The sequence below is a fragment of the Miniopterus natalensis genome, chromosome 2, assembly GCF_054644295.1.
Source record: "Miniopterus natalensis isolate mMinNat1 chromosome 2, mMinNat1.hap1, whole genome shotgun sequence".
In the NCBI taxonomy this organism is placed as follows: domain Eukaryota; kingdom Metazoa; phylum Chordata; class Mammalia; order Chiroptera; family Miniopteridae; genus Miniopterus; species Miniopterus natalensis.
In genome coordinates this window covers 172,205,165-172,221,822 of record NC_142082.1, presented here as the reverse complement: position 1 = coordinate 172,221,822, position 16,658 = coordinate 172,205,165, and the positions used below count along the sequence as shown (strand labels likewise).

The following is a 16,658-nucleotide window of genomic DNA, read 5'->3' as shown; positions in this document are numbered from 1 at the left end:
AAACACCAGGTTGGTAATGACAATAGTCAGCCTGTCCAACATGAGAGCCTGACAAGTCAAGGAAAGCCCTTTAGATGGGGGCTTTTCTTTTTACCTCCAACCACATCACCTTGAAATTCTAGCTTCGTTACACTGTACAGTTGCAAAAACGTCTCTTAAGCCACCAGCATTTTTTTGCTACAAATTATATGTCCACAAATTATATGTTAGTAACTGCGTATCAGACAAACACTCCATTTGCAACTCTGTAATGATACCTGGCCTAGGTCTAGGAAGGATTGACCTGGCCCTAACCCAATCCAATCCAATATATACCTGTAGTACGCAGCTCTTTCACCCTGCCCAGCATCCCTCTCTTCACCTTAATTTGCCTTTGGGAAACTTCCTTCTCTCACTCTAGGCCCTGGAGTAGGACTGTTAAAGTCCCTGAAGCCATGGGATAGGCGCATCATCCTAACTTGGGAAAAGAGACCGGTAGGAATTTGATTCATGAACACAAGGCTAAGGACAGAAAATACAGAAGCTGAGATATTTTAGTGACAGGGTTCTATAAGGATTGTCCCTTAGCTTCTATAACCTAGATGCCTAAGGTTATCTGGTTTTTATTCTGAAGGTTGTTGGTCAAGCTTTTCGTTAGATTTATGAGCTGTCCTCTGTCCTGCTGATGTTTTCTTTTGCTTAGGATCACCCTAATGAGTTTCTCCTGCTTGCCATCAAAGAAGCCTACCTGACCCATTTGTTAATGTCACTGTAAGCGGTTTCCTTCCATTGGAAAGCTATAGCCTTTAACACCTTAATATGCTTACTGTAGATTATATGAGTTTTTAAAACTAAATACTAATATTTGTATCAAGTTTTTGAACAACCCCAAGTTAACTTCAAATTTATTTTCATCCCAAAAATGGTGCAGTATTTTTATGAATGAAATAATACATTTCCACCAACACAGTAGTGATCAAAAACACTTTAGTAAATTGGCTTTAGTCTCCACCCTTTCAAACTTACTCTACGTAAAAATTAAACATTAAACACACGTAGATTGACCTTTCCAACTTTAGTATACACAAATAAAAATGACAACTTTAAAGTAAAATACATGGTTCTATAAGAGAGAGAAGTCATACCAGACTGAAAACACTTTGGCCAATTCCTGGTCACAGTCACACAAAAATTCCTTCTAAGGAAAACTGACCTGTGAGACAGTTAAGTTTCTGCTTTCAGCTATGAAGAATTAACTTAAAATGCATTCACTTTCATCTTCTAATGTAAGATGACCTACTCTCAGAAACAGCGTAAGCACTGTTACAGTAGTCTAGCTCCTAAATGAAAATATGGGCTGAGTTACAGTTTACTTAGTAACCTAGCTGAGAAACCTTTGAAAATTGGCCGTGGATCAAAGTATTTACATAAGTTCAAGTCTTTATCTGAAGATAAAAGGTAGCACAGGTCCTTAACCTCCTTTAAAAAGAACATTTAAATTAAACCTTTGTTGCAACCAGTCAAAACTTTCACTCAGAAATGTTTCTTAAATATCAAATTTCTCTTCACAGACGCTATGTCCATTTTCTTCATAATCTTCTCTTGTTACCACCATATCTTCAAAATCATCATTCTCTGATATCAGTTTTCCACCTTCCCAGGCATAAGTAATCGGGCTAAAAATAAAGGTAAAATAAATGAGTCCCGATGATCTTATAGAACAAAAAAGCCAAAAACACTAGTAACTAAAATGTAGCAATCTCTACCCAACAGAAAATCATTTAAAGTGTGAAAATAAGCATAAATTTCATAGGACTAAAGCAAACTCACAAAGAAAGGCACCTTGGTCAACACTACAAGTAACTGTTCATTTGGTTCTTTCCCTGTGCCCTGAATTCTAGTAACAAGAATACAAGCAAAAGATTAAAAATGCATAAATGAAAAACACTCTCATGACTGAGTCTAACTCTGTATGTAACAAAGACACGTCACCACACAGCAAACCACTACATAGCTACTGTAACTCCTATTTTATAGATTTGAAAAATGAGGTTCAGAGAGATTAAGTCTGGAACTAGATTCAACCTGGAACCACTATCACACAGTCTGTGCTTTTGCTGCTATACTTTGTGGCCTCTAATAAATGAGACATTTAGTAAACACAGTACATGAGAGTTACATGGTAGGACACGGGCAATAAGTAAAAGGCACATTATACATTTAGTTTGGCTTTATTTACAAGCAAGGGTTATTCACTTTGTGTTATGACTCAATTCTACTTCTACTGTTCCTCTATCCCCAATTCAGGTTCAAATCTAAAAAATTAAAAAGAAAAATTTAAACATTTTCCTTACTGTGTTTACTGCATTTCCTAACCATGGGGAGAATATACACACACACACACACACACACATATACATATGTGTGTGTGTATATATATAAGTATATATATAAATATATGAGCAGTAGATGTGAAATTTGATGAACGAAGAATAAAACTTTCTGTGCATCCCTTGGCCTGTAATGTGCGCACAACTTACATTTAAAATGCAGGATAAAAATCCAATATGCTTCCTACGCTACACAGAGTTTAGTAACATTAATGCTAATAAAAGTCATTTCAATATTTAATTGTCGTTTTATTCTTTTATCTCATAGCCATAAAATTAAGTGATGAGGGCCTTTCTCTTAACTGCTATAGATTTTGAAAAATTCCACTTTAGCTTTAAAACAAAACTCTAAAATTAACTCAGGTACGTGGGGTCTTGTTTGCAGCTCTGCCACGTAAGACTTGGAAGGGAGCAGTTATTTAGACATATATTTGGTAAGAGTTCCTGCCTCAAGGTAAAGAGAACTAGGTTTTGGTCTGGTCACTGCTATCAACTCATGAGCCCTTGTTTCATAATTTACAAAGTAAGCACGTTGAACAGGATGATGTTTAAGCCTTTCTTACAGCTCTAAAATTCTACCTTAATTTTTTCACCAAGGTGGAAATATCTGCTTTTCCTCATAAAACAGGACAGTGGGATACATATAGGACACATATAAAACAGTTTTGAATTCAAGCAAAACTAGTTAAATGTAAAAGTTACTTTAAAATATTTTAAATTATCTTTAAAAATTCCAAAACAACCTAAGAATTGACATAGCTTATCTTAATGGTCAATTCTTAAATTCCTTCTTTGTTTTTTTAAATCCTCACCTGAGGATATTTTTTCCATCGCTTTTTCAGAGTGGGAAGGAGAGGGAGGGAGAGAGAGAAACGTTGATGTGAGAGACACATCGACTGGTTGCCTCCCGCTCGAGCCCCTGCCAGGGGGAGCCTAGGCACGTGCCTGGGCCGGAATGAACCGGGGACCCTTCAGCCCGCAGGCTGATGCTCTAACCACTGAGCCAGCCAGGGCTGAAATATGTAGGAACTCAGGAAATGACGCACCTCAGGTAACGCAAGCAGATGGTAACCTAAGTGCTTGGCCTGTGCCATCTTAGGAACGAGGACTGACCGTAGGGAAGGGCCCCCATCATAAACCATGGTGTGGACACGCTTCACATGCGTCACCCCGCTGGACCCTGAAACGGAAGGCCAGCACGTCCGTTCCTGAGGAACGGAAGGAGAGGATCCCAACGGTGAGGGGAGGCTGCGCGGCAGCCGGGCTGGCCCTGGCTGCTCGGGACAGTGCGCTTCAGGGCAGACGCGGCGCGGGCGGCACTCACTTCTCGGGCAGCACCACGGAGACGTCGTAATCGGTGGGAGTGAGGCACCGGACCTCCGAGTAGACGCGGTCCCTAAAGCCTGGGAACAGGGAGTTCCCGCCCGTCAGAACGACGTTCCTGAAGAAATGCGGCTGCATTTCTTTAAAAGAAGAAAGGGGGCAGGGAAGGAAAAAGCATCAGAAACCCGTTCCCCGCTTTCTGGAATGAGAAGCATGGGCTTAGGCGAAGGAACCGGGGGTTAGTTACTGGTCGGGAAGCCATGTGTTTTTATAGCCACATAAATTACAGTTTCTAAGGTTTTATGATGAGGTTACAGTTTACACAAATAAGCCTATTTAACAGAAATCTGCCCTCACAGACACTGAAAACCAAGGCCAGGGTGAAAGGGCTGCACTAGGGGCTGCTGACTGTCACACGGGTGAGCCCCCGGCCGTCAGGAGCATTCCAGCAGCGACACCTGAGGCCGCGAGCACTCCTCCCAGAGGGGAAGGGCCCGGGCGGGCTGAGCCCGAGCCGGGTGGGCGTGGAAGGAGGCCCGCAGGCCATCCTAACTGGGCACCCAAACCTCCACGTTACCCCGAGCCGGGTGAGCGTGGAAGGAGGCCCGCGGGCCATCCTAACTGGGCACCCAAACCCCCACGTTACCCCGAGCCGGGTGAGCGTGGAAGGAGGCCCACGGGCCATCCTAACTGGGCACCCAAACCTCCACGTTACCCCGAGCCGGGTATGCGTGGAAGGAGGCCCGCGGGCCATCCTAACTGGGCACCCAAACCCCCACGTTACCCCGAGCCGGGTATGCGTGGAAGGAGGCCCGCGGGCCATCCTAACTGGGCACCCAAACCCCCACGTTACCCCGAGCCGGGTGAGCGTGGAAGGAGGCCCGCGGGCCATCCTAACTGGGCACCCAAACCTCCACGTTACCCCGAGCCGGGTGAGCGTGGAAGGAGGCCCGCAGGCCATCCTAACTGGGCACCCAAACCTCCACGTTACCCCCAGACGGGTATGCGTGGAAGGAGGCCCGCGGGCCATCCTAACTGGGCACCCAAACCTCCACGTTACCCCGAGCCGGGTGGGCGTGGAAGGAGGCCCGCAGGCCATCCTAACTGGGCACCCAAACCTCCACGTTACCCCGAGCCGGGTGAGCGTGGAAGGAGGCCCGCAGGCCATCCTAACTGGGCACCCAAACCTCCACGTTACCCCGAGCCGGGTGAGCGTGGAAGGAGGCCCGCAGGCCATCCTAACTGGGCACCCAAACCTCCACGTTACCCCCAGACGGGTATGCGTGGAAGGAGGCCCGCAGGCCATCCTAACTGGGCACCCAAACCTCCACGTTACCCCGAGCCGGGTGGGCGTGGAAGGAGGCCCGCAGGCCATCCTAACTGGGCACCCAAACCTCCACGTTACCCCGAGCCGGGTGAGCGTGGAAGGAGGCCCGCAGGCCATCCTAACTGGGCACCCAAACCTCCATGTTACCCCGAGCCGGGTGGGCGTGGAAGGAGGCCCGCAGGCCATCCTAACTGGGCACCCAAACCTCCACGTTACCCCGAGCCGGGTGAGCGTGGAAGGAGGCCCGCAGGCCATCCTAACTGGGCACCCAAACCTCCATGTTACCCCGAGCCGGGTGGGCGTGGAAGGAGGCCCGCAGGCCATCCTAACTGGGCACCCAAACCTCCACGTTACCCCGAGACGGGTATGCGCGCACGCACCGTGCAATACTCATGAATACTGAGCGAAAGATGCTCATCAGCTGTACGATGTTTAAAGAAAGGACCTTGTTTTACACCCACTGAAGTTACATGACGGCAAACGTCAACTGCCACATGGTCAGCCAGTACTGAAAGCCTACGAAGCACCCCTGGGAAACTTATCCGGAATTACAACAGTGAGTCCTGGCCATCTGCCCAGGGCTCCTGCTCGCACAAGGACTGCGATCCCCAGACTCACACCCAGTCTCCTGGCAGGACGGTAAAGGCATGTAGCATAAAATGCTGTATGCCTCATGGCTGCAACTTTATAGGAAATGTGAAATATGAAGTATTAATATGAAAATAGTTGACGTTATGTGACTTTCTTTTTCATTCTTTTTTTTATATCACGGAAGGAAAGCAAATTGCATACACTAGGTTTTCTCCAATGCTTAGAGTGTTCCTTATGAACTAGGAAGACATTTTCAAGATATAAAAGTACTTTAAAAGCCTAGAACGTTAGTTAAATCACGCTTCAGGAGAACCCAGACATCACTGGGAAGCACTGTACTTCAATCTCATTAAAATTAATTCCCTGTATATCAACCCAAATATAACAGAATAAACCAGTCCCACCAACAGCTGAAAACCATTAAGTGCTAAGTTATAAAGTTCTATTCAGTACAAATTTGGGTTAAAAGTTTTTCTAAAATGGATATGGCAATTTAATACTCGGGCAGAGATGAATTTCTTCAAGTTTAAGTGGACCATCATGACTTTTCCTGTATCAGATTTATAATCTAGGACCAATAATGAATTACTCAAGTACATTATTGGGCCTGGAAATCTCTACAAATAAAACAGACTTGCCATTTGCTGAAATTATTTAGAAGAAACAGATGACTTCTCTAGGGTTCACAAAGCTTATGGTTTTTTAAAAGTATCATTACTACTCAATATTTTAATTATGTACCTTCAGGTAAGTTCTGAATTGAATAGACAATAGCTTCTGGAATTCCCATTTCTTGAATGCCTATATCAGAAGGATTAAACAGTATTTCTGGAACAGCAAATCTTTCATTGGCCAGACGAAGAATTTGTTCCCCAGATTTATATTTTCCACTTAGTACCATCTCTTCCCTTGGCTTAAAGAAAAATAAGATAAAACATTTAAGCTACATTATCTAGCTCACATGACTAATAACATTTAGCACTATGTAATACTAATATATTAACATGTCCTTGGAAGTTTCAGGATTCTCAAAAGTTAGAAAAAAGTGGTTGTCTCTCTTGTTGCCTGAACTACACAAATAAATACTGACTCTAATACAGATACTCCCCCAGAGATAATCTGGCTTTATTCCACACATTTTAAAACAGAAAGAAAAGAAGAACAGATTAGAGGGAATTTCATAAACTTCCTAAAATAGTAGACTGATTCCAGTTTCTAGAGAACAAAGAACATGCTCTCAATAGAGAACACTTACTGTCTTATGTTTCTTCCATTATCTACATTCACTCCCGTATTAGATGCTTACTGAACACTGTGGTTCCGTTCTACTAGGATATGCCCTTTCCCTTGAGCAAAAAGCCTACATCTTTAAATTTATTATTTATTCAATCTCTATTTAAAAATCTGTTTCCAAATGATGTAAGCAAATATATGGACATTTTCACTGAAATTCTTGTTTATTTTCTGCTAACCCACCCATCTGTGAGCTGTGTTCCTGAGGGGTCAGAAAAAAAATCTCCTTCTACAACATTCTACATCATTAAAATAATATTCCCTCTTATTTTCACTAAGAATCATCAGCTCTTCTAGATTGTTACAGACATTCACTTCATTTCACCCACATATGCAATTTTCCTCCCATAACAGAGTGTATCCTAGTCCTTTAAATAGGTAAAAAAAATACTTAAAATATATCAATAATTTATTATTGAGTGTTGTATATAAAGAATATAATACTAGCACTATACTGTACACTGAAACTAATACAAAATAATATTGAATGTAAACTGTCATTAAAAATAAAATTACAAAATACTATTATGGATTCCTTAATATAATTAGTCATCTCCTTTCTGTTCAGAATTCAGCTCCCTCAGAGAGGCTTTTTCAAATCTGACTGAGATTTGAGAAAATTACTTGAAGAAATATAATCGAGAATTTTTCAATTACCTTACAAAAGCCCTTTTTAATTGTACTAAAGTCAGGCAAAACATAGTCTATCATTACTGTATTTTCTTCTCCTTTCAACCTGGAAAACAAAACAGAGATTTATGAAACATTTTAACTATATATAACATTCCCAAGAATCAACTTCCCAATTCTTAGATTACCATTATACATACTTGGCAATATCCATATCCCTATAAAAATCCTGAGACACATAGCATACATCTTCTTTCACTTGATTAATCACGTGTGTTTCATCCATAACATGTAACTGTCTAAAAAGAAATAAAAATTATAAAAATTTTAAATGGAAAAGATTTAAATATAACTTACAATTATCATTTAAAATGTTTTTTTTCTGGAATTAAAATTTCAGGCAACTAATTTTTTTAAATAGTAAATTCCTGAATGCGTAAAATATTTGTAACTTTATGATACTTATTTCCATTACCTTGTTTAATCTCCACATTCTCCCTCTGAAGGCAAATATAAGTCGAGTTTACAGAAGGAAATTTAAAACAGCATTAAGGGGTAAGGTTTACTCAATTAAAGGGCAAAATTTTCACCCAACCATTCTGAATAGAATCTTTCCTTAACTCTTCACACTTTCTTTTCTGATTACAGCAGCACTGTGAGTCAGCACCCAGTACCTGGCACGTAGTAGATGCTTGATAAATATTTGATGAGTGAATTAAAAAAAAACACAGGCTTAATGTATAATAATGTATAAAAAAACAAACAAAAATGCAAAGTTATTTCCTTTGAATATTCTTCTCTGCACATAGATTATATAGATGTTTACTTTTTATGATTTAGACTAAATATTATCTCATGAACATTTTCTTATGCTATTACATATTCTGTAAAAATGACTTTTTTTACTGCCCTAAAATATTCAATCAGAGGGATCTACTAAAATGTATTTGTCAATGTTCCTAATGTTGGAAGTTTAAATCAGGGAGGAAAGATGCTTGTGTTTACAAATATGGACTTGGGAGCCAGAGACTTAGGTTTAATCCCAAATTAGTAGCCAAGTTACTTGACCTTTTTGGGACTCTAACTCTTCAACTCTAAAAAGGTAATAATTTAACACAGCTATAATAAGTTTATCATTCTAATCATACATGTAAAATCTCAGCATAGTCCCTGCATGCAATAAATAAAAAACATTATTATTCTATCTTTTTGCTTTTAACAAACAACATCATATATACCATATTCCACCTTCTCCAAGATGCACAATTGTATCAATGAGAAGAAAAAAAATGCTAATTAGCCCTAGCCAGTCTGCTCAGTGCTTAGAGCGTCAGCCCAAGGACTGAAAGGTCCTGGGTTCAATTCCAGCCAAGGGCACAGACCTCGGCTGCAGGCTCAATCCCTGGCCCCGTGCAGGAGGCAACCAATCGATGTGCCTCTCTCACATCTATGTTTCTCTCTCTCCCTTCCACTGTCTCTGAAAAGCAATGGAAAAAAATATCCTCAGCTGAGGGTTAAAAAGACAACTAATTAAACTATGACAATTCTAAGGTACCAACAATTGGAAGATTCACCTCAATTTCAAATGTTAAAATGTAAAAAAAGTACAACTCAAAATCAATGAAATATAGGTCTTTTTATCTATATCTCTGATTTCATTATTTATTCATACTGTAGGGCACAGAATATGAAAGTCGCTTGGTATACTGCCAAACTGTTCACCAAAGAGGTTACTTCAAGTTGTGCTCTGATCAGCAGCAAATAATAGAGTGCCCATATCACAAATATGCAACATCATCTTTTGAAAAAAGTTCCTTAAACATTGATTGTAAAAATGGTATTATAATTTGCATCTTCTCTACTAAGACATGCCATGAGGAAGACGAGTTTTTGTCTGTTTTGTTAACTCATGTATCCCAAGCTCCTAAACAAACACTTGATAAGTATTTGAATTAAATCTGTAATTTCTATAGGTGTTTAACATTTTTTATGTCTGAGAATTATCCATATGTATCCTTTGCATGTAACTCTATGCTAAAGGTTCTATAATATATGATTCTGTTTCTGTAACAATCTGAAAGTAACCTATAGAAATGGTTAGTGATTGCCAGGGGACAGGGACAGGGGAAGGAAGCAATGCACATGTACATTTATCATTTTAAAATACTATTAATGTACTAAATTCTGTAGAATTTGGAACCATCTTTTTTGGTGGACATTACCATTTATATGCTAGGAAGCTTTTCTATTTAAACATCACCATTATTTATATATGTGATGTAGCTTTTTAAGCAATAACAATACAGAATTGCCCCCTAAAGTTATAACTGAAGGTAAGGAATAATTTTAAATGGCTTGAAAAGGTTCGTTGCCAGCATCCCATCCTCCCAAACACTAAAAGCTAAGTGTTACCTGTAAGATATGATCTCCTTTAGATGATTGGTTAGGAGTTTTCCCCCTACATTTATCCTAAAAAGGGAGAATGCATATTTGGATCAGTTTATCACATATTTTTCAGTTTTATCCTAAGAAATAACATAAAAGTTAAATGCAACTCACCGAATAATTGCTTCCTTTTTCTTTTTACTTCTACAATAAGGAACTATATGCGTAAAGGAGTATCCACTATCTACAATGATACAGCATAATTCGGAGGGATTATCTCGGAAATACCTATGTGCACTGAGAGCCCCAGCTATTAAAAAAAAGAGAGAGAATGAGAAAAACATTAAAATATAATTAATTTAAAGCAATAGTAGTTTTTGCCTGGCTGGTGTGGCTCAGTGGTTGAGCACAGACCTATGATCCAGGAGATAGAGGTTTGATTCCCCGTGAGGGCACATGCCCGGGTTGCAGGGTCAATCCCCAGTCGGGCGCGTGCAGGAGACAGCTGATCAATGACTCTCTCATCACTGATGTTTCCATCTCTCTCTCCCCTTCTCCCTTCCTCTCTTTAAGATCAATAAAGACATATTTTAAAAATTTTTTTAAATAAAAAATAAAGCAATAAAGGTAGAAACTAAGGCAATCAAAGACGGAAGTTTTCTTTATAAGAAAAACGTTAATTTATTATATTCTTAATTTTGTCAAAAGTTCTTTACAGTGTTTAAACTTTAAAACATCACTTTTTTGGGGAAAATATGCTGGGCACTATTCTAAACTCCATGATTATATGTGTTTTAATCTCACAACAATCCCATTTTACAGAAACTGCAGCACAGAGAAGTTAAATAATGGCCCAAAGTCAAATCACCAGAAACAAACAGAGCCAGGATTCAAACCTAGGCAGTGTGACTCTATGGCAGAGCTTCTTGACCTTGGAAATATTGACATTTCGGGCCAGATAATTCCTTGCTGTTGGGGCTGTCCTGTGCATTGTAAGATGTTTAGCAGCATCTGTGTCCTCTACCCACTAGGTGCTAGTAGCACTCTCCCAGTTGTGACAACCAAAAATGTCTCCAGACATTGCCAAAAGTCCCCTGAGGAACGAAATCGCCCTTGGCTGAGAACAATGTTCTAGAGATTCTACTCTTAACCATTAGAGTATATTTTTGTTTTATATACATTTTAATTCTACAAGCTAAGTATCTGAATACAATCATTGTACAGCCATGTAATATAACTCTAACCTTTAATAAACTTACTGCTAGATGATATTTACAGATTGTTTTTTCTCATGCTGGCAGCCTGAACTATTAACATTATTTCAATCAACAATAACAACAGCAAACACATCTGTGACAGAAAAGATAACTACCTCAGAAACAATAATCTTTCAGAGATTAGAAATGCTAGTAACTTCATTAGGAAGAAATATCATATTAGTAAACAGGTAAAATGAGGGAAGTCTAAGTTATCTCTAAGAGTCCAAGTCCACCTAGCTTTTAAATTACATGTTTTATTTCCTTCAAATCTAAAAGAATGTGACCCAACATTCTTGGTTTTAGGTGTTCCTTACCCTTATTCATATCCATTGTCCTATAACTCAATTTCAACCAAAACTAACTCACCATTTACTCTTAGTACTGCTTGGAACTGGTATTCTTCAAATAGGATTTCATTCATTGATTCTTGAATTGAAGTGAAGTTAAAATATGGTTCTGTGATAATAATATTAGTATCTAAAAAATCAACCTATGAGAGAGAAAAATTCCCAACGTTTTTATAATATTGTGGTCATAATTATAAACACACATTTTACATATATAAACAACCTTATTTTAAACTCACAATAACCCCAGGAGACGAGTCTTATACCCATTTAATAAGTGAGCAAGCTGAGGCACACAAGAGTTGAACAGGCTACCAAGGTTCATATAACCAGTTAGTGACATAGCTAGGCTTTGAACACAGGAAGTCCCGTTACAGAATTCATGCACTTTAGCTACTATTCAGTTTTAATTGTCTTACTGATAGCATTAATAAAATGGTACTTTCAAATTGTTTAAAGGTAATTATGTAAAAGTAATGAATAATTACAAGCTTTGGGGCTGTTATTTTGCTTTTAAAACTTAAAGGGCCCGGCCGGGCGTGGCTCAGCGGTTGAGCGTTGACCTAGGATCCAGGCGATCGGGGTTCGATTCCCGGTCAGGGCACATGCTCAGGCTGCCAGCTGGATCCCCAGTCGCGGGCGTGCAGGAGGCAGCCGATCAATGGCTCTCTTATCATTGATGTTTCTCTCTCAATTTCTCCCTCTCCTTTCCTCTCTCTGAAATCAATAAAGATATATTAAAAAAAAAAAGACTTTAAAAAAAAAAAGTTAAAGGGCAAGAAGCTTGAGGATATTTAATATTTACATAATTCTCTCCCACCCATTCTTAAGCAGTACTAAAATATGAACGCTCTCTCTATATAAAGTAACACTATACAGACATTAAAAGTATAGACTTCTCATACTGTAATATTCACACAGTCAAATATGTAGGCAAAAATACTTTATTGTGGAAATAAAAATAAGATATTGGTCTAATAATAGTAGAAATATGAAGTAAAATCTTAATCTTGAGTTTTATACAGACAATCTCTTCTCAAACTCAAATTCTACTTCAATATGGAAATTCTATTCACTTGTAGTTATTTAGTATTTGAAAAATTAAAGCCAGGCACAGTATATTAAGTGACTTACATATATATTTAAAGCATATTCAAAAGTTTATAAATCTTAAAATAGAAGCTCTAATTTTTCATTTGAATAAGACATGGAAATAAATTTGAATACATACTCCAATTTGTTACCTGATACATTTCTTTTCCAAAAAGGTAATCCCAAACTTGTCTTTGAACATCCCAATTCACCAAGTACCCCTAAAAAATTTTTTAAATAAATTTAATCATCAAAAATATTTGAACAATTTGAAAAAATCAGATTAATATATTCTAAATTACTGATTTCTATCTCTTTATGGTTACCTTCACCAGTCTAATGCTATTTGAATTTCAAACCAATTATGTTTTTCTCCTTTTAGAAGTTCATAAAATTACAAATTAACCATAAACAAAATGTTAAGGGTTCAAAAGACATACCAATATGTAGAGATGCTTCTCTATACGTGTTTCCTTAAATGTGTTCATCTCATTTAGCTTTAACATAAACAAGTAGAATTGAGTACCCATACCCACAATCGGTCACTAAATGGTGGTTGGTTATCTATTTATTTATTTACATATATATTTTTTTTATTGATTTAGGGAGGAGAGAAACATCACTTTGTTGTTCCATTTATTTTTGCATTCATTGGTTGATTCTTGTGTGTGCCCTGACCGGGATCAAACCCGCAACCTTGGCATATCAGGATGACACTCTAACCAACTAAGCTACCTGGCCAGGGCACGGTCATTTTTTTTTAACAAAACAATTTAATTTAATTTAAAGTTTTGGGTCCAATCAGGCATAGCTCAGTGGTTGAGCATCGACCTAGGACCCAGGAGACCGCAGTTTGATTCCCGGTCAGGGCACATGCCCGGGTTGCGGGCTCGATCCCAAGTTAGGGACGTGCAGGAGGCAGCCAATCAATGATGACTCCCTCATCATTGATATCTCTATCTCTCTCTCCCTCTCCCTTCCACTCTCTGAAATCAATAAAGATATATTAAAAACATTTTTAAATGCATTATTTGAAAAAATAGTAATTAAAGTTTTGGTTTTAACAAGATCTTATTTAAAATTTAGTCCTGGCCAGTTCGGCTCAGTTGATTGGGTGTCATCCCGTGCACTGAAAGGTTGCCAGTTTGATTCCTCATCAAGGCACATGATCCCCAGTAGGGGGCATGCAGAAGGCAGCCTATAGATGCTTCATCCTAGCATCGATGTTTCTCTCTCTCCCCTTCTTCTCTCTCTAAAAATCAATAAAAGTAATTTATAAACAGAAAAAATAAAATTTAAATGACTTTTTTTAAACATATAAAAGTATTTCCATACATACAAAATCTTATATATACATTCAAAACTTATTTTTAAATGTAAGTCTATAATGCTAGAAATGACATAATTGAATTACCTTCTGAAAAGGAAGAATGTAGAAGAGTCCAGAAGGGTCCTTTATTTCATCTATCTGGTTAGCAGTAAAAGTTTTAAGACGTGCTGTTTTTGACCTGAACTGACAATTAGGAATAACCCTATAAACAAAGAATCAAACAATATAATTATTCCCTAAATACTTAGTAGTTGTAAATACATTTACTTCACCACCCTGGGTGGCAGGAAATATCCCGAAACCAATGTTTCTCATTGTCTTCAAATAATAAAAAATGTCTTTTTTTTTAGTGCTCTAGTATATACCAGGTTATATACTGGACCCTTTTACTTTATCAAATAATCCTCAAGAAATCCTTACAGGTGGGTATCGGTTTTGCTACCACAAAGATGAAAAGGGGACCTAGGTAATGTTCCTGGTCTTTCAGGCTTTAATTGGTAAATTCTTAGTAACATTCTGGTAAAAGGTTTACAAGTTCAAAATTCTGGCCATAAAATTAAGTCTCCATGAAGTCAAGATTTTCAATCAGGCCTGTCGGGCATGGGTCAGTGGTTGAGCACGGACCTAGGATCCAGTAGATCAGGGTTCCATTCCTGGTCATGGCACATGCGGGGGATGCGGGCTGGATCCCCAGCAGGGGGCGCGCAGGAGGCAGCCCATCAGAGACCCTCTCTCATCACTGATGCTTCTCTCTCTCTTCCTCTCCCTTCCTCTCTATGAAATCAATAAAAGCATATTTTAAAAATAATAAAAGGTTTTGTGTTTTTTTTTAAAGATTTTCAATCAGCAAGATGCTGTGGGTACAGTAGTAGAAAGTAGTTTTAATGTTGCGGTCCATCCTGAGCTTACAATCTGTTTAGGAAGACACACCAGATCCATGTCATTCACACACACGAGTACCTTTTTCTCTATGTTTAAATACATGATTTTTAAAAGATGTGTTGTAGTCAATCTCATGGTTGTATTACAATTTTAATAAATTTGGTATTCTTGATTATTTAGCACGTTTGTTTGTCTTTTGCTACCATATGCAATGTCTATAAATAATGCAGAGCATCCTGTATTTAGTCTAATCACGGATCTCTAACGTATTCCTTAGGTAACTGATAACAGAACTGCCGTGTCGAAGGATAAAAACAATGATACACATGGCCAAGTATTTTCCAGAGGAATGTAACAACTTACATTCCCACGCAGCTCTATTGTCCTCTTTAAAAACAAACAAACAAAAAAGTAAAGGAGGAAAGAAAAGAAAAAAAAATCCTCTGTGAATGACAGAAAAGCGTGTCTTATAAACCGCCATGGTAGTATATGTTTAATTGACTATAGATACAAGCTTTCCAATTCTCCAGCCACGGAGACAGTGGTCTTTACATTCGGGGCGGTAACGGAACCCTCAGAGGACCCGAAGAAAACTATAATCGCGTCTCCAAGAAAACGCGCATACACAGCAAACGCTGCCCACGACTCCTGACGATCACGCGCCCCGCGCACAGGGACCCCGCACCCCACCCCGGTTTCCCGAAGACGAGCCGCTCCCCCAGAGGCCTATTTCACCGAGCAATTTCCGGTGACAAAAAGAAACACACGTCCCACTTCCGGGGCCGCCCCGCCCCAAATTCACACCAATCTCCCGGCTCAAAGCCTCCCCAGCCCCCAGCTCCGACCAGAGCGTCCCCCAGGCTCAGGCGCGGGCCGCGCGGGGCCGGGGCCTGGCGCTGGGTCCGCGGGTAAAACTACGGGGCGCACAGGCCTTGCTCCCCGGAGAAAGCCAACACTTACGAGACATTTTCATGGCTGTAGCCGATCTTGGCGTTGTAGGCTCCGTTATCCAACACTAACGTCGTCATTTTTGCACGAAACCCAACGCTGCTCCTTTCCCTTTCCGACCCCTCTCCTCCCTTTTTTTCCGCCACTCTATGGTTTGCAGGGGTGGGGCTTAAGGGCGCGCTTCCGGTCTCCCTTGGCAACGGACGACGCCGGAAGCGCGAGAGCCCAGCCGCCCTGCTCCTCAGCGACCGCGCGTTCACGTCTATTACGTCCGGGCGAGATCCGGTCGTGGAAGCGGCTGAGTGGGTTTTCGCCCGTTGCGAAGTTGTACTTTTACTGTTTGACTCGGTACTGCAGCCGTCTTCTGACCCCTGCAGAACGAAGTGCTGCGTGAGTGTGTGTGCTTGGATAGAATTGTGCGGACAGTGACAATTCTGTACAATAAAGTGCAAAACCATGGCCATCCCAGCCGGCGTGGCTCGGCGGTGGAGCATCTACCTAGGACCCGGGAGGCCCGGGTTCGATTCCCGGTCAGGGCACAGGCCCGGGGTGCGGGTTCGACCCCCCAGCAGGGGGCGTGCAGGAGGCAGCCGTTCAATGACTGTCTCGTCATTGGTGTTTCTCCCTCTCCCTCTCTTTGAAATCAGTGAAGATATACTTTAAAGAAAACCGCAGAACACATGGTGAGCCTGGTGTGAGACGGGAGCTGGCTGCAGCCTCAGTCCCCGCCGGCGCCCAGCCCATTGCAGGAGCCGACCGCCCTGAATTACAAACAGGCCGCTCCGCCCGCCGCCCGCTGCTGTCCTCGCGCGCACACATGGCACTTGTCTGTCTGTCCTTCAGGACACAGCTCTGTATCTTTCTTATCTAAAATAATCTTCG

The 16,658-nt window shown here is 40.3% G+C and overlaps 1 protein-coding gene across 2 annotated transcripts; it reads right to left on the bottom strand.

Moving 5' to 3' along the window:
- Positions 1–949: 949 nt before the first annotated feature.
- Positions 950–15,898, bottom strand: ACTR6 (actin related protein 6). Of its 2 annotated transcripts, XM_016223231.2 has the most exons (11): positions 15,789–15,898; positions 14,031–14,148; positions 12,769–12,837; positions 11,544–11,667; positions 10,093–10,228; positions 9,946–10,002; positions 7,734–7,832; positions 7,561–7,639; positions 6,352–6,523; positions 3,694–3,832; positions 950–1,655 (listed from the first exon to the last, which is right to left on the bottom strand). In XM_016223231.2, exons 1-11 carry the CDS (start codon positions 15,854–15,856, stop codon positions 1,526–1,528), a joined length of 1,191 nt encoding a protein of 396 aa, XP_016078717.2. In that variant the 5' UTR covers positions 15,857–15,898; the 3' UTR covers positions 950–1,525. The 2 variants fall into 2 exon arrangements, with proteins under 2 accessions (XP_016078717.2, XP_087670979.1); XM_087814853.1 differs by lacking the exon at positions 12,769–12,837.
- Positions 15,899–16,658: the final 760 nt, after the last annotated feature.